This window comes from Lemur catta, chromosome 19 (assembly GCF_020740605.2).
Source record: "Lemur catta isolate mLemCat1 chromosome 19, mLemCat1.pri, whole genome shotgun sequence".
Lineage (NCBI taxonomy): Eukaryota > Metazoa > Chordata > Mammalia > Primates > Lemuridae > Lemur > Lemur catta.
Genome location: NC_059146.1, coordinates 18,659,479 through 18,684,095, shown reverse-complemented (window position 1 = coordinate 18,684,095; position 24,617 = coordinate 18,659,479). Strand labels below are relative to the sequence as shown.

Sequence of the window (24,617 nt, the reverse complement as noted above, 5' to 3'; positions counted from 1 at the left end):
CCTCGTGCGCACTTACCTGAAGGGAAACGCGCAGAAAAGTTCCCCGCACCTGGCCACACGTGAGGGAAAAACTGCATTACCCAGAAGGCATTGCCCCGTGCGCCTGCCGCGAGCTCTGGGCCAATGACGGCCCAGGCCAGGACCGCTTCCTGCGCCCCTTCGCCGTAGAGGCGGGGCTTCCTGTCGCCTCGCGGTGACGTCATTCCCGCCGCACCGGGGTTGCGAGGCTGTTTGTGTCAGAGCGGTGGTCGGGTTTTACCCAGCCCGAGCAGGGAAGGCAGTGAGGAGGTTCTCCTTCTCCTCCGCGTGTGTACTAGCCTGACACGTCCGTTCCTCGCTAACAGGGTGACCCGTGGGCGCCCGTCGGGGCCTCGACCTCTGCACCCGCCCTCCGATCTGACGCTGCGTCCTGGACTTTGCGTGCATTTTACTCGGAGGAAACTGAGGCTCGGAGTGCGAAAGTCAGCCGAGGTCATCTCTTCAGGACAGAGAAGGGCCGGGGTCGGCCGAGCCCGCGGGATCCCCGGACCCCGCTCGGTCTACAAGGCCCCAGGATGGCAGCGGCGTGGACGGACCCGGCGCAGGTGAGTGGACGAGGGTTTTGGCCTTCGTGCAGCTCTGCTGGTTCGGAGATGCCTCCTGGGCCGGGTGGGAACCGAGAAAGCCACTGGGTGTCTCTTGTTGTGGTTTACCTATGAGAAGTGGTCGTGGCTTGTCACTTATATTATCCGCAGTGCTCCAACAGCGTCGGGCCTCTGACACGTGCTCAGTGTGTAGTTTAAGGATGAATGATGCTTCTGAGGGCTCTCATCACATTTAGCATCAATCCGACCTCACTTGTTGCCTGCAGGTCCCTACCCCATCCACCCTGACTGACCTCTTCTGACCTTGTCCTTCGGTTTCTCCCTGGTCTGTTGCTCTATAGATGTCATCCTGACCATGCAGAGTTCTCTTGCACTTCCCAGCGTTTGCCTTGCACTTCCCTTTGCCTGGGACACTGCCCCTGTAACTAACTGCAGGGCCTCTGTCTCGCATCTTTCGGGCCTCTGCTCAGATGTCACCTATTAGGAGAGGCCTTTTTTAGCAGTTCATGTGAAAGTGGTCCCTTGTACGCATCCCCAGAGTCTGGCATTTTTGTGCAAGGGATCTGGCAATATTAAAGAAGCCTGCTGTATTGAGTTGTTCCAGGATGTTGTAGGAGCAAAGACAAAACAAAACATTACAGAGAACTGTAGAAGCTGACCTTCATTGAGTCCTTGCTGTGGGCTGATAGGCAGGCATTATGTATCACCTCATTTAATCCTCAACTCCTTTGACTTAGGTTCTTTTGTCGTTATTGTTTTACACAAGAGAAATTCGGGGCTCACAAAGGTACAATTACCTGCCCTAGATCACTGCAGCTCTTAAGTATTGGAAACTAGCAACTTGTATGTCAGCCTCACAGCCTGTGTTTTTACCTCCCACAGTAGATAGGAAGGCCTGGGAGTGACAGCTAAAGGAACCTTTGCAAGATGTGCAGGCCTCCTTACAGCTGACATGTCCTCGGAGGGCGAATTGTGTGGTCTTTTGTTGGATGTTTTTTCTTGCTCTGCCAGGACAAACATTATGGCCAGTCAAGGGCTTATGTTCTCATTGTTGCAGTCTTCTATGTCCTCTCTGACTCCTCTTCCCTGCTCTTGAAGTGTCTTGGCCTCAGGCGTACATGCTGGTAGGATTAAGAAGCAATGACTTATTGTGGATTCTCCCTGTGCACGTATGAGGCCCAAAAGGAGTGTCCATGACAATGGAAGCAGGTTCAGGTCCTGCCACTTCTGAGGCAGGTGCTACCACCTCAGGTGAGTCTTCTATGAGATGGGTGATGATGACCACGATTCTCTGCCTGTGTCCATGAAAATATTTTCAGAGTGGCTAAGCCAGGTGTTAATTCATGCATCTTTAGTTCCAGCTACTCTGGGGACTGAGGTGGGAGGATGGTGAATTCAAACCCAGCCTGTGCAAAATAGCAAGACCCCATCTCCCAAAAAATAAAAAATAAAAAATAAACCAACAAAGTGCTGTAAATATTTCCATGGCAGCTGAAATGGATTTATAGATTTAAAGTGTTTCACATCCTCATTAAATGTGGATTATCTTTGCTAATGAAGGAACGTCAGGTTACATGATTAGAACATAGACCAAAGGGACTCGGGTTCAAATTGTGCCTCTGCTGATAACACATGTGACTTTGGGTAAACTGGTTCAACTCTTGGGCCTCAGGTCTCTGAGTGTAACATGGAGATGATAATGGTGTTGACCTCAGGGTCTGTAGCCCTTTGCCCCAGTGTTTCCTTTACAAACATTTTTCTTTAAGACTTTTGACTATTCTTGATGATGGTTAACAGGTTTATATTGATCTGGAAATTGCAGCTCACAGAAATGGAGTGAGGTCCCCAACGTAATGCAGCAGGCATGTGTTGATTTTAGGATTTTGCTTTTTTTTAATTTTTATTTTTATTTTTATTTTTTTGTTGAGACAGTATCTCTGTTGCCTACCCTGGAGTCCAGTGGTGTCATCATAGCTCACTGCAACCTCAAAACTCCTGGGCCCAAGCGATCCTCCTGCCTCAGCCTCCCAAGTAGCTAGGACTACAGGCTCACACCACGTCCAGCTGGTTTTTCTATTGTTTGTAGAGATGGGGTCTTGCTCTTGCCCAGACTGCTCTCAAGCTCCTGACCTCAAGTGGTCCTCTCGCTTCGGCCTCCCAGAGTGCTGGGATTATAGGCGTGAGCCACTGTGCCTGCACAGGATGTTGCTTTTAAACCTCAGGAGTCTGGCTCTAGAGCTGGAGACTTTTATTCACTCTTCTGTGGCCTGTAAAGCCCTCAGCATGAGGGAGGCACACAGCAAGGACTGGGAATACTCTAGTGCTGCTGTTGTTATCATTACTGGTATTATTGTTATTTTGTTCCCCCATTCCTCCGATAACTCAGAGCACTTACTGTCTGTGCCTCAGAGTCCATTCAGAATGGTTCTAACTTTGTTTCAGTCCCCAGTGCCTTCCTACATGGACGTCTTCTCTCTCTGCATTGTGGTAATCCATCCAAGGAAGTATCTGCCTTCCCCTTGAGCCTCACATAGCACTTAGCCCTCTGGAGGAGCTTGGTGATTTGGCCCTTGGTTCTCTGTGCATCTTTTACAATACTGGAGTGACAGGTTCTAATCCTATTCCACAGTCCCAAGGCAAACACTGCTACCTGTGTTTGACTTTGCAGGTGTCCGTGACCTTTGAGGATGTGGCTGTGACGTTTACCCAGGAGGAGTGGGGACGGCTGGACTTGACCCAGAGGACCTTGTACCGGGAGGTGATGCTGGAGACCTGGGGGCTTCTAGTCTCTATGGGTAAGGCCTGTCTTCTCCCCCATGTGAGGCTTCTTCATTCCAGCCTTTGGCTGTAGGCCTGGCTGGTTGAAAAGGCCTCCTGCTCCCCACAGCTTTGCTTATTTTCTAGACTCAGCTCTTCCTACATGATCTCCTTGTGTCTCAGTCAGGCAGGGTTGTCCAGGAAACAATTTGCCTTTGGTTATGGCCAAAGGGGAGGGATGTGTTGAAAGGAAATGGGGGTGTTTTGTAAAACCCAAAGGCAGGATTTCCAGCTGGGTGCCTTGAGGAAATAGTATTGCATTTGGGAGGAAGCATGATTGTGCCCTGCCTCTTGGGTCTCTTGTCCTGCCTTCTCTCTGTGGGTCTCTCTTGTCACTGTCTTTTCATGATGGCTTTTTCTGGCTCAGCTATTTTGTAGAAGGAAATGGCCATGTATCTTTGCCCTCTGAGGTGCACATATTCCTTGTCACACTACTTTCTGCACTTTTACATTGCTTGCATGTTGACACTCTACTCTTTTAATTCTCCCAGCATCCCTGTCCTTGGTAAGTAAGGAAAATAGGGCGATTGCAGGGAGTCCCTCATAAAGCTTAATTCATTCAGTTTAAAAATACACCTTTGTTGTGAGATGCTATCCTTTTCATTTTTGGTAGGTAAAGTTCTTTTGTGAAATGTCTGTTTGTGGCCAAATCACTGTGTGGGAATTCCCTCCCAATTTTTAATTTTTTATTAATTCATGTAATGCTCATTTCTTAACACCATCACCCAACTCAAGAATGAGAACATTACTCATACCCTACTGTCTTAGTTGGGTTTGGTTGCTATAGCAACAGTACTGTAACCCAGATGACTTAACAATAAATGTTTATTTCTTACAATTCTGGAGGCTGGGAAGTCTAACATCAAGATACTGGCAGATCTGGTGTCTTGAGGTCTGCTTCTTGGTTTGCAGATGGCCATTTTTTCATTGTATCCTAACATGGATATCACTGATAAGGCCTCTTGGGATTATATATGAATTTATATATTGATTTGGGTAGAGTTGATGATTTACTATTATTAAGTCTATGCAGATCTTCTTATAGTTTAAAGTTTTATAATTTTCTCTGTCAAACTGGATCTTTTCCCAGTCTTTTTCAGGTTGCTATTTCTCTGGGTTGTACTGAATTTATAGATTGGTTTTGGGAGAATTGATGACTTTATATTATTAATATCTTCATTTATGTACATCTTTATTGTTTTTAAGTTTTATAGTTTTCTTCTTTAAGATCTGGTCTGTATCGTTAGCCATTTCACTTATCTGTTCCTCTAACACAGTGGATTCAACATGTCTATTCAGATCCTATTCACCTTTTGTCTTAGGAACCCTGTCTTAGGAGTGACTGTGGCCATTGCCAGCTGCCCCCGAGGCAGAATCTTGGGCATCAGCTTCCTCTCTGCCCCCACATGTCTCTGTATCCTTGCCAACCCACCTGTCATGGGGCTGCATCCTCTCACTGCAGTTCCCTGGAATCTCAGGAGACTCTGCCTTTGTACATCTATTTCCTAAGGCTGAAGGGTCCTTTCCATCTTCTCTATATGGCGACTGCACCTCTCCATTAGGACTCAGCTCATGAGGCACCACCTCTGAGAAGCCTCCCTGACCTCTTCATGTCTCCCATCTAGGCTGCATGAGGTGCCCCTTCCCGGGCCTCTGTAGCACCTTGACATGTTCTTGCTTTGAGTATATTCACCGCATACAGCGTCACCTTTACTCTGTCCACCTACCCCAGTCTTGACTGTGAGCAGGGCTCTCTATTCCAGACACTCTCTCCCTAGTCCCGGCCTCTTCCTCTGCATTTCCATTTAAAAGTGTCAAGAGTTCAAGCACCAAAGAGAAAGAAATTGCAAACCTAGATTTCAGGGATTTCAAATCATAGCTATTTTCAAATCATCACTATTTTCATCTTCTTGTTCTCACTGAAATGGAGATTTTGTTTCTTCCACGTGGCTATGCCTAATAAGCCCTTTTGTATATTGTATTCCCTTCAGGTGACAGCACACAACCCAGGACCACAGAACCTACCCTTCCTCACCTGGCCTTGCCTGAGGAAGTCTCACTTGAAGAGCAACTGACACAGGGAGCCTCAGGGGACTCACAACTGGAGCAAGCGAAGGATCAGGATGGGCCATCAGAGATGCAGGAAGGCCACTGGAGACCAGGGATGGACCCGTGGAAGGAGATACTCCCTAGAAAAATGAGACCTGAACATGATGTTTTGGGGACAGATGTTGGTTTATGTTCAATGATTGTACAGGAACAAGTCTCTCCAGAAGATGGTCTCTATGAATGTGACTCACATGGAACAGTTACAGATCCCTTGATTCATAAAGGAAAAACTTCCTATAAATGCAAGGAATGTGGGATCATGTTTAAAAAGAATTGCCTCCTTGTTCAACATGTGCAGATTCACAGTCGAGTGAAGCCCTATGAATGCACAGAGTGTGGGAAAACCTTTAGCAAGAGCGCACATCTCCTTCAGCACCACATTATCCATACAGGGGAGAAGCCCTACAAGTGCACGGAATGTGGGAAGGCCTTTAACCGCAGGTCACACCTCACACGGCACCAGCGGATTCACAGTGGAGAGAAGCCTTATAAGTGCAGTCATTGTGGAAAGGCCTTCACCCACCGCTCCACTTTTGTCTTGCATAACAGAAGCCACACTGGAGAAAAACCCTTTGTGTGCAAAGAATGTGGCAAAGCCTTTCGAGATAGGCCAGGTTTCATTCGACACTATATCATCCACACAGGAGAGAAGCCCTATGAGTGCATTGAGTGTGGGAAGGCCTTCAACCGTCGGTCCTACCTCATGTGGCACCAGCAGATTCACACTGGAGTAAGACCCTTTGAGTGCAATGAATGTGGGAAAGCCTTTTGTGAAAGTGCAGACCTCATTCAACACTACATCATCCACACTGGGGAGAAGCCCTATAAGTGCATGGAGTGTGGGAAGGCCTTCAACCGCGGATCACACCTCAAGCAGCACCAGCGGATTCACACTGGAGAAAAGCCTTATGTGTGCAGTGAATGTGGAAAGGCCTTCACCCACTACTCCACTTTTGTCTTGCATAAAAGGACCCACACTGGAGAAAAACCCTATGAATGCAAAGAATGTGGAAAAGCCTTTAGCGATAGGGCAGACCTCATTCGACACTACAGCATCCACACTGGAGAGAAGCCCTATGAGTGCATGGAGTGTGGGAAGGCTTTCAGCCGCAGCTCACACCTCACGAGGCACCAGCAGATTCACACTGGAGAGAAGCCATATGAATGCATCCAGTGTGGGAAGGCCTTTTGCCGGAGCACTAACCTCATTCGACACTCCATTATTCACACTGGAGAGAAACCCTATGAGTGTAGTAAATGTGGAAAGGCCTTTAATCGTAGCTCATCCCTCACTCAGCATCAAAGAATTCATACTGGGAGAAACCCCACCATTGTGACAGATGTGAGAAAACCTTTTACACCTGCACAGACTTCAGTTAAAATCCAAGAACTCATATTAGGGAAAGATTTTTTTGAATATGACCACTGACGAAAATCTGTGGTGAGAGGAAGCATCTTAGCATCTGGCCATTCATGCAAAAGAGAAACTCCATAAGTGCTATTTCTATGGAAAAACCTGTTGTAGATCCTCATTTGCCATTAAAGAATCATGTTAGCAGTTGCCCGAGCCTAGAGTCTTATTCTGTGTCTGAGGATTCACCCATGAGACAGACCCACTAGTTATTGTGCACACAGGAAAACATTTAGCCACACCCTTCTTCTTAGTGTACAGTGAAATGTTATCTCAGGTATATTTAAAGAAAGGAGGAGGAGACCTAGAAAAGAGAAAGAAATCGGAGCACAGCTTCTTTCAGACCTCCCTGACATGCTTATTGCAATTTGTCATTTCTTCCTTATTTTATTTGGGGAAAGGGACATACTGTTTCAGAAACAAAAGGCACTCTTTCTCTTTATTTTTCCCTGTGTATACATTTACTGATGTCCAGTGTCAGTACAATTAGACAAATGAAGTTATGCATGAAAACATTTTGTGGAAGCCTGCTTTTTCCCACAACATTGTTTCTACCCTTGGGGAGCAGGAGCATAAGACTTTATGAGCAACATGGAGGCTTAAGTTGTGAAATAATTTTATATTTAAGGAGATAGGATGTATATATGAATGGGCACATCTTACTGCACACTTAAGACTCTGATTTTCTTAAAAGAACAAAACATTTTTCTTCCTGTTTCTTTAACAACCCAATACATATATTTCTTGATCTCTAGTTACTTGTTTATTTCTTTTTCTTTATTTTTCTGTGAGATGGGGATGATAGTGTAACTGTACATGGTATAACCCAGGGGAGCTCTAGTTCTTCTCTGCCGTTTCTCAACTTTTCTACCTCCCCTTAGGGAGAGTTCTCCAAGTCCACCTCAACAATTTTCTAGAGGTTAAATTAGAGCCAAAACAAAACACATAGCTAAATTAAGATTTGATGATAAACTTCAACAAACCCATGGAGGGAATCTCATTTTTAATCTTTTGAATGATTGTGTGAAGATTAACTGTTACTAGAATTTTAACAGGTGAACCTGTGTGTGTATAGGTAGGGATGTGTGAGTTTCACAATTGTTACCATAGACTTAGTCCCAATTATAATGACTAATGCCTTTAGTCTGAGTATTTTGGAATTCCTCCTTTGGTAGACTTTTTGAGCCTAGTTTTTGAGCTACATGTGACAGTGTTATCTTACATTAAAAAAATATAATGCACAGAAATATATGAAAATGATTATGTGTTTTGCAAATAGCTTCTCTCAGTTTTTGGCTTGCCTTTTTATTTTCTTAGCAGCGTCTTCTGAAGATTAGATGTTTTCAATTTTGATGTAACCAAAATATTTTGGTCTTTCATGTTCCTTGGTGACCTAAGACTTTGCCTTCCCCAACATTGCAAAGCTTTGACTTATGTTTTCTTCTAGGAATTTTATACTTCTAGTTATTTCATGTAGTCTAAGACCCATTTTGAGTTCATGTTTATATATGATCTGAGGTAAGTGTTTCATACTAAAATTAAACATACTTATATTTTATAACCAAACAAGTCACTTTGGGAGCATGTACCTTAGGAATGAGGGCTTTCTTATACCAAAATACATGTACACAAAGATTTATAACAATTTTATAATAACCAAGAACTGTAAATAATTCAAGTGACAGTCATCCATAAGATGTTTAAGTAAATTATGAAATAGTCATTAAGTGGAAAAAAACACACAAATTAAAACTGCAACTGCTGCTGTCATGCCACGAGGTGGATGATTTTCCCAGAATAAATGCTTGAATTGAGGCCTGCATAAGCCCCAAACTGTTTGTAGTTTGGGGTTGCTGTCTGCCTCATAGAGCAAAGTTGTCTTCCTTTGAAAAAGCTCCTACCTAGTTGGCTTTGGCAGTTTCCAGGAATAGAAGGGCAGGGACTGAAGCCTCATGATTCTGAATTTTCAGTTGAGGTGGAGAGAGAAGTTTATGATTGTATCCAGAAAATCCATAGTGGGTATAGTTACCTCCAGAACTCGTTCCTGTTAACTCAGCCTGGGTTTCGTGTCAGTCATGGAAGTCGATTCATTAAAAATAATAATAAAAGAAAAGATACAGCCCCCTCCCTCCAAAAAAAAAACCATAAAAACAAACTTCAGTGTCAGTGGCATGTTAGACGCCAAGCAGTAAATACTGGAGAACTCTACTGATAAGTTCATAACCAGACAAATCACATACATGGTGACAAATTATATTTGTGAGTATTAACTGAGGGAAGGCAAATTTGTGCCTCAGAAGCTATTGGGGATGCCTTTACTGCATGGGAAACATTTACATAGGAAACAAGTGTAGATAGTTTTCAAGCGAGATACACTCATTGTTCAATTTAAGACATTACCACACTTGGAAAAAATTTTTTCCTTGGAACCACTGTTCTATTATGAAAACAGAATAAAAACTTAAAAAACAAAGCGATCCTTTCTAATGAAAATTTTGTTATTTTTTTGTTTTCTGTGTATGAGTTATATGCAATTTGAAAAATAGTTCATGAGGCTCGTGTGAGTTATATATGTTTCAGGAGGCCCCGGGCTCAAAACTAGCCTGAGTTAAATACAACTTACGTGGCAGTTAATGTGTTAAATCTCAGTCCCTAAAGCTGAGAGGTGAAGCCCCACTCCCTGGGCCTCAGAAGCAGGAGGATTGAAGAATGAGCCACCTGCTGACGGTTTCTGAGCTGTGGCATTACCCCCGGTGACCACGGAAATCTGGGTGCCTTCCATTTAAGAAGAGCTCGGGCTCTCCAGGATACTGTTCCCCGCACATCCCTCCCCGCTGGGTGAGCGGCACCTCTGGCGGCGCCCGTCCTGGCCCGCTGCAGGCGCAAACTACAACACCCACAAGTCTGTGTCCGGCGCACCGGCGGTCGAAGCCGGGCCAGCGGCCGCCGGGAACCTGGCGCTTCCCGGTGCCGGTGGCAGCAAGGGCGGGACTTCCGGCGTCGCGACTGCTATGTCTTTTTCCTGCGCCCAGGCTGTCTGTACCGGCCGTGGAGGCTTGGAGTCGTAGGTGGGGTCGGTTTGACACCCGGCTCTTCGGAACCCAGCAAGGAAAGGCAGTAAAAAGGACGGGATCTTCCCCGCGCCTTCGGGACGACCCACAGGCCCTGTCTTGGGCTGGACGGGGCTGCGCTCTCGCCGAGGCCTCGAATCCGCCCCCTGTCCTCGTCGCCCCGGAGGTGGCACCTCAACCTTGCGCGCGTTTCTACTACGGGGGACAGGCTCGGAGTGCCGCAGTCGGCACGAGGTCGTCCAGCCCGGCGGAGCTGTGCGGGTTCGGCTGAGCCCCCGGGGCGCCCCCCGATCGCGGCTTCTCACGACCCGGTTCTGCTCATGGCGGCGGCGGCGGCGCTGGTGGGCCGGGTTCAGGTGAGTGGAAGGTCCCTCAAGCCCACACCGACCCGGTTTGTGTGTCCCGCGACGCTGCGCCTTCTTCACTCCCTTCTCTTGATTGTGGAGGGCCGTCACTCTGGCGGATATGTGGGGAGGTTCCCGTGCCCAGTGTCAGCGGGATAAGGTGTGGAAGAGTTTCCAAGGCACAGGAGCCGGCATGTATAAACGCTTGGAGATAACAATCAGAGTTTCGGAAACCGCGAGTTTCTGCTATGCCTGGTGAGAACGGGGCAGGGGCGTGGTCAGGGGTCAGACCTGGAATGGCAGCCTGAGAAGCTGGGCCTCTCTTCTGAGTGTAGGTAGGGGGAGCCATGGAAGGTTTGGTACGGGGAAGGGAGACACTCTGACTCAGGTCTTAAAAGTCTCCCTCTGGCTGCTGAGTGGAGAGATTGGGGGGCACAGGGGTAGACTGAGAGATCAGGATGGAGTCTATTGTTCAAGTGAGTTTTGATGGTGGGTGGGCCAGAGTGTGGTGGCAATGGTGGTTAGAGAATGTGTAGGTTTTGCATCTGTTTTATAAGTATAGCTGAGCATGTTTTCTGATGACACACAGTGATATTCTGGGACTCTTCACCTGTCTCTGTCTCTGCACTTGAGTTTGGGGACCCTGAAGGGGCATCACTTCTGGCTCAGCATCCTGAATCCAGGCCAGGAGTCACATGGAGTTATGTGAAGAAGTTCCAACTTATGGCAACCAATGGGATGAGGACTGGAAAGGTATATTAGGAGGAACAGATGGGTGCAAATGCTTGGAGGTGAGATTTGAGTTGGGAGTGCTCAGGAAACCTCAGGTCTTAATTATGTGTGTTGGGAACAGAGAGCAGGGGTAGGAGTCAGGCAGGAATGGCTGGCTGAGGAGCTGGATCTCTATCCTGAGTGGTGAAAGCCATGGAAGAGGTGAAGCAGAGGAGAGAGATGACCTGACTCAGGTCTTAACAAGCTCCCTCTGGCTCTCAGGTTGAGAACAGACTATGAGCATGACTGTAGTAGTGTTGATGGTGTGGCTGTGGAGTTGAGAGAAGTTGGTGAATTTTGTAAATCTGTTTATTATAATTAGTAGGGTGATTGGATTCTTTGGTGTGAAGGGTGAATGAGAGAAAAAGTTGTCGATGACCCCCCAAGGGTTTTTATTTTTTAGCTTTAACTGGTACAATGTTGGAAGTGCCATCAACTGAGATGGAGAAGTTGGTGGCAGGGGTAATTTTTAGTTGTTATATCAGGAGTTAAGCTTTGGTCATGTTTAGTTTAAGAAGTCCCAGTGACCCCTTAGTTGAGAGATTAAGGGAACACACAGGTTTTTTAGTTCTGTGGAAGGGTTCTGTTGAAGAAGTTCAAAAGGTAGCAGCAATGTGTGGAGTGAGTTGGAGTGTCTTTAAGTCATGGTGACAATGCTGTTAGTAAGAAAGGTGAAACTGAGGGACTGAGAACTGAGCCTGTAGCTTAGGCACTTGAGTGGCTGTGGTACATTTTATAAAGACAGATGAGCACTTCCTGGACATTGTGTGTAGAGTGGCATGAGGCCTGGGGGATACCATGGAGGTGCATATGGTGTGGGCCAGGAGCTTGTCAGTGGTGGTTGGGGTCCCAAATGTGAGGAAAGTATGGTCCAAAGACAGATGTGCATGTTGCGAGGAAGGTGACCTAATGGCCCTAGTATTGGCAGTTTATGGGAGAAGGCTGACCTAAGTTTGGTTGTGTCTGGGAGGGATGGTCTGGATGACACCAAGAGAACTGGTTGGCAGGAGAGTATCTGGGGTCCTTCATACCAGACACAGAGTTTAGACAGCATCTGTCTGCACACTTGTCTGGTTTTGCTCTAGGCTGGACACAGTGGTCAGAGAGACATGAGGAGAGAACAGGCGCTAGTGGTTCCAAGGCCTGGTATCTCCTCTGAGTTGGGAGGCTGGGGAGAATAGGGGCCAGGCAGCAGTGCAGAACCTGTGGCCTTGAGGGCCACATGTGGCCTTCTGGATTCTTGAGTGTAGCCTTTTCACTGAATCCAAATTTTACAGAACAAATTAAGGGATTTGTTCTGTGAAGTTTGGATTCAGTCGAGGGGCAACACTTGGGGATCTGGAGGGCCACATGTGGCCTTGAGGCCACAGGTTCCCCACCCCTAGAGGGGGTGGGTATGTGAGTGGATAGACTGGAGGGAGGAGGGCTCTGGGGTGAGATGCTGCCTATGGGCTCAACTGTCTCAATAATGGCAGGATTGTGTGACCTTCGAGGATGTGTTCGTGTACTTCTCCCGGGAGGAGTGGGAACTCCTTGAGGAGGCTCAGAGATTCCTATACCGTGATGTGATGCTGGAGAACTTTGCACTTGTGGCCACTCTCGGTAAGTCCCTGTTTTAGTTATCTATTGCTACATGGCAAATAACTCTAAAATTTAGTGGCTTAAAACAATAAAGATTCATTATCCCTCAGTTTTAGTGCATTAGAAATCTGTTCACAACTTATATGGGTGCTTTTGGCTCTCGTGAGGTTTCAGTCAAGTTCTCAGCCAGAATTATGGTCTCATCTGAAGGCCCATCTCAGGAAGAATCCACTTACAGGGCTCACTCATGGTTGTTTCCAGATTTTGTGTCTTGTGGCTTGTTGGACTGTGAGCATTAATTCCTTGGTGGATGTTTTCCAGAGGCCTCCCTCACTCCTTCAGCAGTTGGCCTTTTTGTAGTAGATTTCATAACGTGGTAGCTGACTTCTCTTTGAGCAAGTGAGAGTGTTCAGGATGGAAGCCCAGGATTGTAACCTAATTTTGAAAGTGACATTCTATCATTTTTGTCATCTTCTATTCCATAGAAATGAGTCAGTCATTCCAGCCTACAATCTAAGGGAAGAGGCTCACACAAAAGCAAGAGTACCCAGAGGTAGAACTCACTGGGGCCATCTTAGAGGCTGGCTTCCACAGCCCTTTCTACTGCCTCTGGTGTCCTTGGTGGGGTTTGGTTCTTCCCTTATTCCCCAGGAGCAGCTCTTTTGATCCAGTCAGATCAGTGGCTCTTCTCTCTCCCTTCATAGTTTCCCAGAGTAAGTGCTGTGGGTGCCAGAGCTGGGCTGTGTGCGGTGTCCCCTCCTTCGCTGAGTACTCCCAACATCTGTTGCCCCAAAGCCTTGCAGGAAAAGGTTAGAGGTTCAGGAATTTTTCAATCTGTTAAACAGATTCCACATAGCTTGGGCACTCACTGGCTAGGTGACTGTCCTCATCTTTGGCACCTCTGTGTCCCAGGTTCTGCCGCTATTCTCTAGCTGACATTTCCTAGGGCCTGACTGTGTCAGGAATTGCAGGTATTGACATGGTCACTTGTGACAATCACAGGACTGTTCTGCCAAATCTTCCTTGGAGGTTCCTTTTTAACATTTTCTTTTTTTTTTTTTTTTCCTGTGGGGTGGGTCTGCCCGCACCACTCACCTGCCCTTTGTTTTCTTTACAACATTGATTTTCTAGATCTTATGCAGTTGTCCAGTTGGAGAGGGGCAGAAAGCCTTGGGTGTCTGACAGGGCAGCTATTACTCCACCCACAGTTAGGAAGGTCTAGAGAGGGTCTGCTGAATGGGATCTGGGGGAGGGTGTCATGTTGGGGCCGTGTTTAGATCAAACTTTCAACCTTTTTTTGTGTTCACAAGTGTTTTTTTGCCAAGGCCCATTCTTGGCACTTTGCCCACTTGTCATTTCTCTCCCATCTTCAAGTACTTGGATATTTCCTCATTTCTCTGATCTCCATGTTTTCCTCGTTCTCCTCTATTCTCTCTGCAATATTTTATGACATTGGCTTACTTTAACATGTCATGAGTTGTGTACATTAAGTAATCCTTGAGAATTGGCTGCTTACTTGGAGTCAGATTTTCCTGGGCGTGGACACACCCTTCTGCATAGAGCTCACCTGACGCCAGCAGCCAAGGCCCTGCTGAAACACTTTTACAGAGGAATGAGTTAGAAACCTCACCTCTATGCCCTATCCATTACTCCATCATTGTCATTAGGTCTTTACCCATCATTAGGGTTCCTCCATTCTGTGACTTTTAGAGGCCTACTACTGATAACCAGCCCTTCCTTAACTGATCTTAGCTCCGTTGTCCTGCCAACAAGCCAATAGACTCTTACTGACATGTCACACGCACATTTGTGATGGGGCTGCTGCTTCTTGCCGAAGTTTATATGTACTTCATCAGGATTTCTTTGCTTTCCTTTCAGGTTGTTTGTGTGAACCATATGATGAGGAGGTACCTTCTGAGCAGAGTGGTTCTGTAGAAAAAGTGTCACAGGTCAGGACTCCTGAATCAGATCCATTCATCCAGGAAGCCCACCCATGTGAGATGTGTGACCCACTCTTGAAAGACGTTTTACATCTGGCTGACCACCAGGGATCACACCTTATGAAGAAACTATATACGTGTGGGCCATGTGGGAAAGGGTTCTCCTTCAGTGCGAAATTTTACCAGCACCAGAAGCAACATAGTAGAGAAAGTGTCTTCAGAGGGGATAATGGAGGGGCTTCATTTGTGAAGAGTTGTGCAGTCCACATGTTTGGGAGATCCTTTACATGTAGCGAGGAAGGGATGGACTTGTCAGACAGCTCTGGCCTCTTCCAGCACCAGACCACTCACGATTGGGTGAGTCCATATGAAAGGACAGCGTGCATGGAATCTCTCCCACACAGTTCCAGTCTCAGGCAACATGAGGGAGACTGTGATGGACAGATGGTTTTCAATTGTAGTGATAATGAGAAAGCCTTCCTGAACACCTTTACTCTCCTTGACAACCAGATAACTCATACTGTGATGAGACCTTTCAGATGCCTACCATGTGGAAATGTGTTCAAGGAGAAATCAGCTCTTATTAACCACAGAAAAATTCACAGTGGAGAAACATCTCATGTGTGTAAGGAGTGTGGAAAAGCCTTTATTCATCTGTCCCACCTAAAAATGCATCAGAAGTTTCACACTGGTAAAAGACATTACACATGTAGTGAATGTGGGAAGACCTTCAGCCGCAAAGACACACTTGTTCAGCATCAGAGAGTTCACACTGGTGAAAGGTCTTATGACTGCAGTGAATGTGGAAAAGCCTACAGCAGAAGCTCTCACCTTGTTCAGCACCAGAGAACTCACACTGGAGAAAGGCCTTATAAGTGCAGTGAATGTGGGAAAGCCTTTAGCCGTAAAGACACACTTGTTCAACACCAGAGATTTCATACTGGAGAAAGGCCTTATGAATGCAGTGAATGTGGGAAATTCTTTAGTCAAAGCTCCCATCTTATTGAGCACTGGAGAATTCACACTGGGGCAAGGCCTTATGAATGCATTGAATGTGGTAAATTCTTTAGTCATAACTCCAGCCTCATTAAACACAGGAGAGTCCACACAGGAGCAAGGTCTTATGTGTGCAGTAAATGTGGGAAAGCTTTCAGCTGCAAAGACACACTTGTTCAGCACCAGATAATTCACACTGGGGTAAGGCCTTATGAGTGTAGTGAATGTGGGAAAGCCTTCAGCCGTAAAGACACACTTGTGCAGCACCAGAAAATCCACACGGGAGAAAGGCCTTATGAGTGTGGTGAATGTGGAAAATTCTTTAGCCATAGCTCCAACCTCATTGTACACCAGAGAATTCACACTGGAGCAAAGCCCTATGAGTGCAATGAGTGTGGGAAATGCTTTAGCCACAACTCCAGCCTCATTCTACACCAGAGAGTTCACACTGGAGCAAGGCCTTATGTGTGCAGTGAATGTGGGAAAGCTTATATTAGTAGCTCCCATCTTGTTCAACACAAGAAAGTTCACACTGGAGCAAGACCTTATGAGTGCAGTGAGTGTGGGAAATTCTTTAGCCGCAATTCTAGCCTCATTCTACACCAGAGGGTTCACACTGGAGAAAAGCCTTATGTATGCGGTAATTGTGGGAAAGCCTACAGCAGAAGCTCCCATCTTGTTCGGCACCAGAAGATTCACACTGGAGAAAGGCCTCGTGAGTGCAACAGTTTTGGTGACTCTTTAGCTGCATCTCTTAAAATTGTTTAGCACCAGAAAATTCACACTAGAGAAAGGCCTTATGAATGCAGAAAATGTGGTATTTCCTTGTTCAACCTTATGTGACTCACACCAGAAAAAACCTCTGTGAGTACCTTTTGTGAGAGAACCAACAGGTGAACCTGGGGAGATTCTTCATAAGCACCATATACATGGGATGCTTTCATGAGGTCTTTTGCACTTTCTAAACTGCCCAGGGCTTTTGACAGTTATATCACTGCCAGTGCCTGTGGTGGAAGCCATCTTATTGCTACCAGCTGTATGTCAGTCACTCACATTTTGCTCAGGGAAGGCAGACTTCTGTGCTCGCTCCCCTGTTCCCTGCAGGGAATCATGAGTGTTCCGAGCCCATTGAAGGTCCTCATTTTTTCCCTTGTGATTAGGTTCTGAGTGGACATAATCTAGCTCTGTCCAAAAGGATCTGAGCTAAAGTCTGCTAGGAATTTTCTGACAAGGTTTCCCTTCATGGCAAATGTTGACTGTAAACATGATGGTTGTGACTTATTTGTCCTACTGCCAAATCACCCAACTTTGGACCTTGCCTGTCCAATGCTGCTCTGATTACTACAGTGACAAAGGCCTATTGTGGCAGCCTTTGCTCTTGGGGGTTCTGTTTACTCTGTAGAATGGATTGAGAGAAGAATTGGGTTCTGTCAGTATGAAGGGAGGAATACCTTTTGTGGACACCATCTTTATGTGCCTCAGAGGGGACCACAGGATGACAGAGAACGGTTCTCAGTCTAGTTCAGCCTAATTTGCACCATTGTCCTAGGCCTGCTAGGGAAGACTGAATAACTTTGTGTGCCTAATTCTGTGGCCTGGATGTCAGGATTTCCTGTGAGCCCAGTGTTCATCCTGAGGGCATGGTTGGTGAGAAAATCTCTAGTGTTTGTGGAAACAACAGTTGAGTCCCTTGACTCACATATTCCTCAGCATTGTTGAAGGATTAATATCTTCTGGTCCTGTACAGAAGCCAGTCTCTGACATCAAGAATCCCATAGGCAAGTGCCATTCATTGTAAGATATACAGGGCAAGATGAGAATCATGATTGGTACAGAAACACTGAGATTCTGGAGTGGGGATGACTGTGGCAAACAAGATTTTTACATTGTAAAGGGGCGTCCACAAATGTCCATGCAATTATGACTGTGTGGAATGAGGTACAGAAATTTTCAGGATGTCCAGACATCTGTATTTCCTGTAGCCAAGGCCACTGTCAGAGTAAATAATCTAAAGATTTCTGGATTTCTGTACCTTCCTGGGCAGTTGACCTTATGGCCATCACTGCACAGGCAGGAACCCCAGCACTGACAGAAGAGAAAGCCAGGGATGGGGATTCTCTAACCCAGCCAGCATTCCTAGTGACTGAGGTAGAAATGGACTTCATTGCTCTCCAGTTTTTGCTGACATTGAAGTAGGGCTCACTCTCCTAAAATGTAGAGAGAGGGATGTGGTAGAGCCAAAATAGTTGGCAGATCTAACTTTCTAAGAGGAATGGTAGATATGGATTTGTATGGGGAACATTTAGTTCTTAACAGCTTTATTGAGTTATGATTGACACACAATAAACTACAAATGTGTAAAGTAAAATGTACTATGTTTCAGCATGTCTATACACCTGTGAAACCACCACAATCAAGATAATGAACATACCCAACACAACAAAAGATCCCTGTATCCCTTTATAATCCTTACATCCTAATACTTCCTTTTTTTTCTCAGTTTGCAAACAACAGAAATCATTTTCTAGAATTTTATAAATGAAATCATACAGTATGTATATTTTTGGGGGTAGGGGCTCTGGCTTTTTTGTTTTTGTTTTTTTACTACACTTAACTATTTTGAGGTTAATCCATCATCTTGTTGCATGAATCAATAGTTTGTTCATTTGTATTAGTAGTATTCCATTGTATACTACAAGTTTTCTTTTTTTATTCATTTAGTTGCTAATGGATGTTTGGATTGTTTCCAGTTTTTGGCTAACACAAATAAAGCTCCTGTGAATATTTGTGTGCAAGTTACAGCTGAATAATATTTCATTGTATGGATGTACCAGTTTGTTTATCCATTTACCTATTGAAGGACATAATAGTTGCTTCCAAGTTTTGGCAATTATGAATAAACCTGCTACATTTGTGTACAGTTTTTTGTGTGGATGTATGTTTTCAGCTCATGCAGGTACAAGTCAAAGAGCACAATTTGCTTTATAATATATTAAGTGTTGTATGTTGAGTCTTGTAAGAAAATGCTAAACTGTCTTCCAAAGTTGCTGTACCATTTTTTTTTTTTGCATTCCAACCAACAATAAGTATTTCTGTTGCTTCATGTCCTCATGAGCATTTAGCATTGTCAAATGTCACTCAAATAGGTATGTAGTGGTATGCCAGTGTTGCTTTAATTTGAAATTCTCTAATGACATGTGAAAATCTTTTCATATTCTTTTAACAGTGTCTTTTGTAGAGCAGAAATTTTAAATTTTAATCAAGTTCAACTTACTCAGTTTTTCTTTCATGGATTGTGTTCTTGATGTTGTGTCTAAAAAAATTAGTGCCAACCCAAGGTCACCTACATTATCTCCAGTGTTATCTTTTTAAACTTTTCTAGTTTTGTGTTTTATACGTAGGTCTATAATCTATTTCGTGTAAATATTTATGAAAGATGTAGGGTCTAGATTCATTTTTCAAAACATGAAGCTGTCCAGTTTTTCCTGCACCATTTGTTGAAAAGACTATCCTTTTTCCATTGAATTGCCTTTGCTCCTTTGTCAAAGATCAGTTGACTATATTTGTGTGTATCTATTTCTGGGCTCTCTGTTCCTATTAATATTCTTTTTCATCTGTTGAGATAATCATGTGTGGGTGTTTGGAGTACTTTTTTTTTTTTTTGTCTTTATATGCTGTATTAATTTCCAGATGTTCAACCAACCATGCAGTCTTGGGAGAAATCCCACTTTGTTTTGTCTTGATATATAATTCTTTGCATGTTATTGAATCAGTTTTTCTGATATTGTGTTGATGTATTTTGCTTCTATATTGATGAAACATAATTGGTTTGTGCTTTTCCTGTGATGTCTCTGGCTTTGGTATCAGAGCAATTCTGATCTCATAGAATAAGAAGTATTTCCTTCTCTTATTTTCTGGAAGAGTTTGTGAAGGATTAGTGATAGTTCTTTAAATGTTTGATAGAATTCTCTAGTGAAGTCATTTGGGCCTGGGATTTTCTTATGAGAAGATTTTCATAAAATGTTTTGGGAAGGATTCCTTTCTTCTCGATATTGTGGAATAATTTCTGCAGGATAGGCACCAGTTCTTTATAGGTCCAGCAAAATTTGGGTATGAAACCATCTGGTCTGCGATTTTTCTTTTTAGGAAGGTTTTTATTGCTGCTTTAATTTCGGTACTTGATATTTGTCTGTTCAGGAATTCTATTTCTTCCTGATTGAGCCTCGGGAGGCTGTGTGTTTCTAAGAATTTGTCCATTTCCCCCACATTTTCAAGTTTATGTGCATAGAGGCTTTTTATAATATTCATAGATGATATTTTGTGTTTCCGTGGTATCAGTTGTTATTTCTCCTTTTTCATTCCTGATTGAGCTTATTAGAGTCCTTTCTTTCCTGCTTCTCTTTAATTTAGCATGGGACATCTCAATGTTGTTTATTTTTTCAAAGAACCAACTTTTTATTTTATTAATCTTCTGTATAGTTTTTTTGTTATTGATTTCATTTAGTTCTGCTCTGATCTTGGTTATTTCTTTTCTTCTGGGGAGTGTGAGGTTGGTTTGCTTGTCTTTTTCCAGTTCTTTGAGATGATTCATTAGATTGTTGATTTGTGATCTTTCTGTCTTTTGGATGTAAGCATTTATGGACATAAATTTTGCTCTCAGGACTGCTTTAGCTGTGTCCCACAGATTTTGATAACTTCTGTCTCCTTTATCATTTAGTTCAAAGAATCTTGTGATTTCCATCTTAATTTCCTCCTTAACCCAATAATCATTCAGCAGAAGGTTGTTCAGTTTCCATGACTTTGTGTAGAGATGAGAGGTTCCGTTAAAGACAACATCCCCTTGATACCAAAACCAGGAAAGGAGGCAACAAAAAAAAGAAAACTACAGACCAATATCCCTTATGAATATAGGTGCAAAAATTCTCAACAAAATCCTAACAAACTGAATTCAAGTGCTTATCAAAAAACTAATTCATCATGACCAAGTGGGCTTCATCCCAGAGATGCACGGATGGTTCAGCATACACAAATCTATAAATGTAATCCAACACATAAGTAGAAGTAAAAATAAAGACCATATGATCCTCTCAACAGATGCAGAAAAAGCATTTGACAAAATGCATTTGACAAAATTCACCACCCTTTTATGATAAGAACACTTAACAAAATAGGCATAGATGGGTCTTACCTAAAAATGGTAAAGGCTATATATGACAAACCCACAGCCAATGTCATACTGAATGGGGAAAAATTGAAAGCATTCCTCCTTAGAACTGGAATCAGACAAGGTTACCCTCTATCACCACTTCTATTCAACATAGTGCTGGAAGTCCTAGCCACAGCAATTAGACAAGAGAAGGAAATCAAGTGCATCCAAATGGGAACATAAGAGGTCAAACTATCGCTCTTTGCTGATGATATGATCTTATATCTATATCCTGAAAACTGATAGAAAACCCAAAGATTCTGCCAGCATGTGTATACACCTGTGAAACCACCACAATCAAGATAATGACATACCCAACACAACAGAAGATCCCTGTGTCCCTTTGGAATTGATAAACAAATTCAGCAAAGTCTCAGGTTACAAAATCAATGTACAGAAATCAGTAGCATTTCATATGCCAATAACAGTCAAACAAAACCAAATAAAAGGCTCAATACCCTTCACAATAGCAACAAACGAAATAAAATACCTAGGAATATATTTAACTAAGGAGGTGAAAGACCTCTACAGGGAGAACTATGAAACACTGAGGAAGGAAATAGCAGAGGACATAAACAGGTGGAAAACCATACCATGCTCATGGGTTGGCAGAATCAACATTGTTAAAATGTCTATACTACCCAAAGTGATCTACAGATTCAATGCAGTCTCTATTAAAATGTCAACATCATTTTTGCAGATCTAGAAAATATAATTCTACGCTTCGTATGAAACCAGAGAAGACCCTATATAGCAAAAACAATCTTAATCAAAAGGAACAAATTGGGAGGCATCAATTTTCCAGACTTCAAGCTATACTACAAAGCTATAGTAACTAAAACAGCATGGTACTGGCACAAGAACAGAGACATAGGCCAATGGAATAGAACTGAGAACCCAGATATAAAACCATGCTCATATAGCCATCTGATCTTCGACAAAGCAGACAAAAACATACACTGGGGGAAAGAATCGTTATTCAATAAATGGTGCTGGGGAAATTGGATAGCCACATGTGGAAGACTGAAAGACGATCTGTACCTCTCACAAAAATCAACTCCTGGTGGATAACAGAGTTAAACCTAAGGCATGGAACCCTAAGAATTCTAGAAGAAAATGTTGGAAAAACTCTTATAGACATTGGCCTAGGGAAAGAATTTATGAAGAAGACCCCAAAGATAATCACAGCAACAACAAAAATAAATAAAAGGGACCTGATCAAATTAAAAAGTTTCTGCACAGCCAAGGAAACTATCACGAGAGCAGAGAATCTACAGAAAAGCTCCGTGGCTTTTCAGGCATAAGACCCCCTAGGCTCTGAGGTTGGAGCATGCTTTGCTGTACTCCCAGATTGCTGGTGTATGTCCCCCAACTAGGCAGTTAACATCTGCCCTTATTTCAGGCTTCTGCTCAGGCAATTCCTTCACCTCCTATCCTCTCACAGCCTCAGACACAGTATCCCTAAGTCCCAGTGGTCTTAATCCTATGAATAAACTTTTAAACTAACAATGAATTGAACTTGATACCTAAAGCAAAAAAATTAAAAAATAAAAAGTGGAGTTACCGTTTGCCTGCCAAGGAGAGCTGTGGTTGTCAGGTAGTCTCCTCAGACAAGGACAAAGCTGCTATTATATAAACTTTTGTGACGTCTGATGTTTAGCGATTGGGGACTTTCAGACGTGATCATGTTGAAAGGCTGATGGGCTTTCAGTTGGATTAGTGTTATCACAACAGGTGACCAATTGACTCATATAAATAGAGTCACCAACATGAGGCACTTGCTGATTGGCTGTTGCCTAGCAGCCTGGGACTGTCACTGGTTGCTGATTGGCTTTCTTTGGGACTGGGCCTTACCAGTCCTAAAGAAGAATTTTAGAAGTTTGGCCTAACAATGATTTGCTAAATTTCTGAAAGTTTGTTACTGAAGTGAAGCTGTTGCTGAAGAGCTGGATTTCCAAGCATATGTACTCATCCCAAGTTAACTCTAATTAACAGTAATTACTCATTCATGACTTTGGATTTGGGCCAGGGAAAAGTCTTTTCCTTAATTGAATGTGAAAAATAAGCAATTTAATTTTCAATCCCTGTTTCTGGTCTTCCCAAAGTCAAACTTGCAGGGCAACATATGTATTGTCTAAATTTTTATTTGTGGGGATATGATTTTTAGCTGGTGTTGCCACTAAGTGATTTAATTGCCAATTACAGTGTAAGAAAAATAGCTCTAACTGCTGACTTTTTGTAATGTATTGGAAAAATCTGAATACAAGCTTTCTGACAAGTCAATATAGGATGCAGGAAAAATTATTAAGTACAGGACATGTCTCTGAACTGTTCCTGGGCCTTAATTTATAAAGGTTAGTTATTAACAGTACTGGTCAATGCCACTAAAAGAAAAGTTTAATGTTGCTCAACTCTTCCCCTGGAAATGAGAGGCACTGAACACCACACAGGTCACAAGAAACTCTGTCACATGCAGGAACCAGGAAGCAGAAAAGAGAGTAACTGGGACTATGTCTTTATAACTAAAGTGGCAGGGAATAACTAGGTGAGGACATCCCCATGGGCAGGAAGGGAAAACATACATATTAAGATTTGTGGTTGTGAGGTTTTTATATTAGTTTCATGCATCTAAGTGACTTGCAAGAAAGAGAAGTAAAAAAATTTTGGCTGTTAGTTTCACCCTGTGATTAATGAATATGAAATAGACAAATACAGAATCTAAGAAAACACAGAACAGTCCTGTATACACACAGCAGCTGGCAACCCTATTCCAAATTTGTCCCATGCACCTACTATGGATCTGAAAGCCAGTACCTACATGCTCACTGAATATGTGGTAGAGCAGTAAATACTTATCACCACAAATCTTCCCTACTGATTTTTGTCTTTGTGGCAAGTCTTTCCATTTGTCATCTCTACTTATCCCTCCAAGCAGTTAATGAACAATGTTTTCAAATATGAAAAAAGAATTACAGTTTGGAGTCAGAAGAATAATGTGTCCAAGGTTCCAGTACAGCCACAGGCTAAGCTTCATTCTCTGACTTCTGACTTCACTGTCTCTCCCTTAACTTTACTGAGATCTTACCTTTTTTCCCCATATGTGACAGATAGGTTTAGAGAGCTACTTTAGCCACTTAAAAAAGTAACTACATAATCATTATTAATAAATTTCAGTAATTTCCATTTCACAAGTGTTTTTCACAGATAATTTCTTTTCCTTTTTTGTTTTTTTATTAATAATGTACTGGTATTATTTCACAGATAATTTCAACTCCCTGTGCAGACACTTGTAAAATGCAGGTGAAATGATAAATCACTTCTGAGCAAGGAGATGAAATCATGGAACTCCACACCTTTTCTTGGGGACAAGAAGCCCTCTTTGCAGGTGTGCTTCAGCTATGAAAATGGCAGACAATGTTCTCTCAGGAAATGGCATATGATCAGTCATTCTGATTTTCGGGTGGGACTGAGATTCCTAAAATAAATGTAAAATATCTTAGATGTGGAGTAATATTATTTGAATGAAAGTGTTGCTGTCTTGGTAGGGACACAACCACTGACCATATAGCCAGGAAAGATGTGCCCCTTGAGACCAGAGGCACAGCTTCATCCTTTCAACATACTTCAGTATCTTCTGTCATCCTTCCGGCAAGTTTCCCATAGCCCCGTCTATAGTCTGTCTTACTTCTCCTGGACCAAAAATATTGAAGCTTATTAAACAAATTCCAAAGCTTAACTGTATGTGAAAAGCGACAAGATAGCTGGCAGTTGTAAGTAGACATATAGT

General features: G+C 43.5%; 2 protein-coding genes across 2 annotated transcripts; both read left to right on the top strand.

Moving 5' to 3' along the window:
- The first annotated feature begins 201 nt into the window (after nucleotides 1–201).
- Nucleotides 202–7,142, top strand: ZNF543 (zinc finger protein 543). The gene is made up of 3 exons (XM_045532514.1): nucleotides 202–584; nucleotides 3,253–3,379; nucleotides 5,393–7,142. Exons 1-3 carry the CDS (start codon nucleotides 555–557, stop codon nucleotides 6,937–6,939), a joined length of 1,704 nt encoding a protein of 567 aa, XP_045388470.1. The 5' UTR covers nucleotides 202–554; the 3' UTR covers nucleotides 6,940–7,142.
- Nucleotides 7,143–9,959: 2,817 nt separating this feature from the next.
- On the top strand, nucleotides 9,960–18,478 carry ZNF304 (zinc finger protein 304). The gene is made up of 3 exons (XM_045532512.1): nucleotides 9,960–10,348; nucleotides 12,583–12,709; nucleotides 14,567–18,478. Exons 1-3 carry the CDS (start codon nucleotides 10,313–10,315, stop codon nucleotides 16,390–16,392), a joined length of 1,989 nt encoding a protein of 662 aa, XP_045388468.1. The 5' UTR covers nucleotides 9,960–10,312; the 3' UTR covers nucleotides 16,393–18,478.
- Nucleotides 18,479–24,617: the final 6,139 nt, after the last annotated feature.

Coding starts and splice junctions, on each gene's coding strand:
- ZNF543 (XM_045532514.1), top strand. CDS start 555: ATGGCAGCGGCGTGGACGGACCCGGCGCAG. Junction 585..3,252: donor CGTGGACGGACCCGGCGCAG/GTGAGTGGACGA, acceptor TTGACTTTGCAG/GTGTCCGTGACCTTTGAGGA. Junction 3,380..5,392: donor GGGGCTTCTAGTCTCTATGG/GTAAGGCCTGTC, acceptor TATTCCCTTCAG/GTGACAGCACACAACCCAGG.
- ZNF304 (XM_045532512.1), top strand. CDS start 10,313: ATGGCGGCGGCGGCGGCGCTGGTGGGCCGGGTTCAG. Junction 10,349..12,582: donor CGCTGGTGGGCCGGGTTCAG/GTGAGTGGAAGG, acceptor CAATAATGGCAG/GATTGTGTGACCTTCGAGGA. Junction 12,710..14,566: donor TGCACTTGTGGCCACTCTCG/GTAAGTCCCTGT, acceptor CTTTCCTTTCAG/GTTGTTTGTGTGAACCATAT.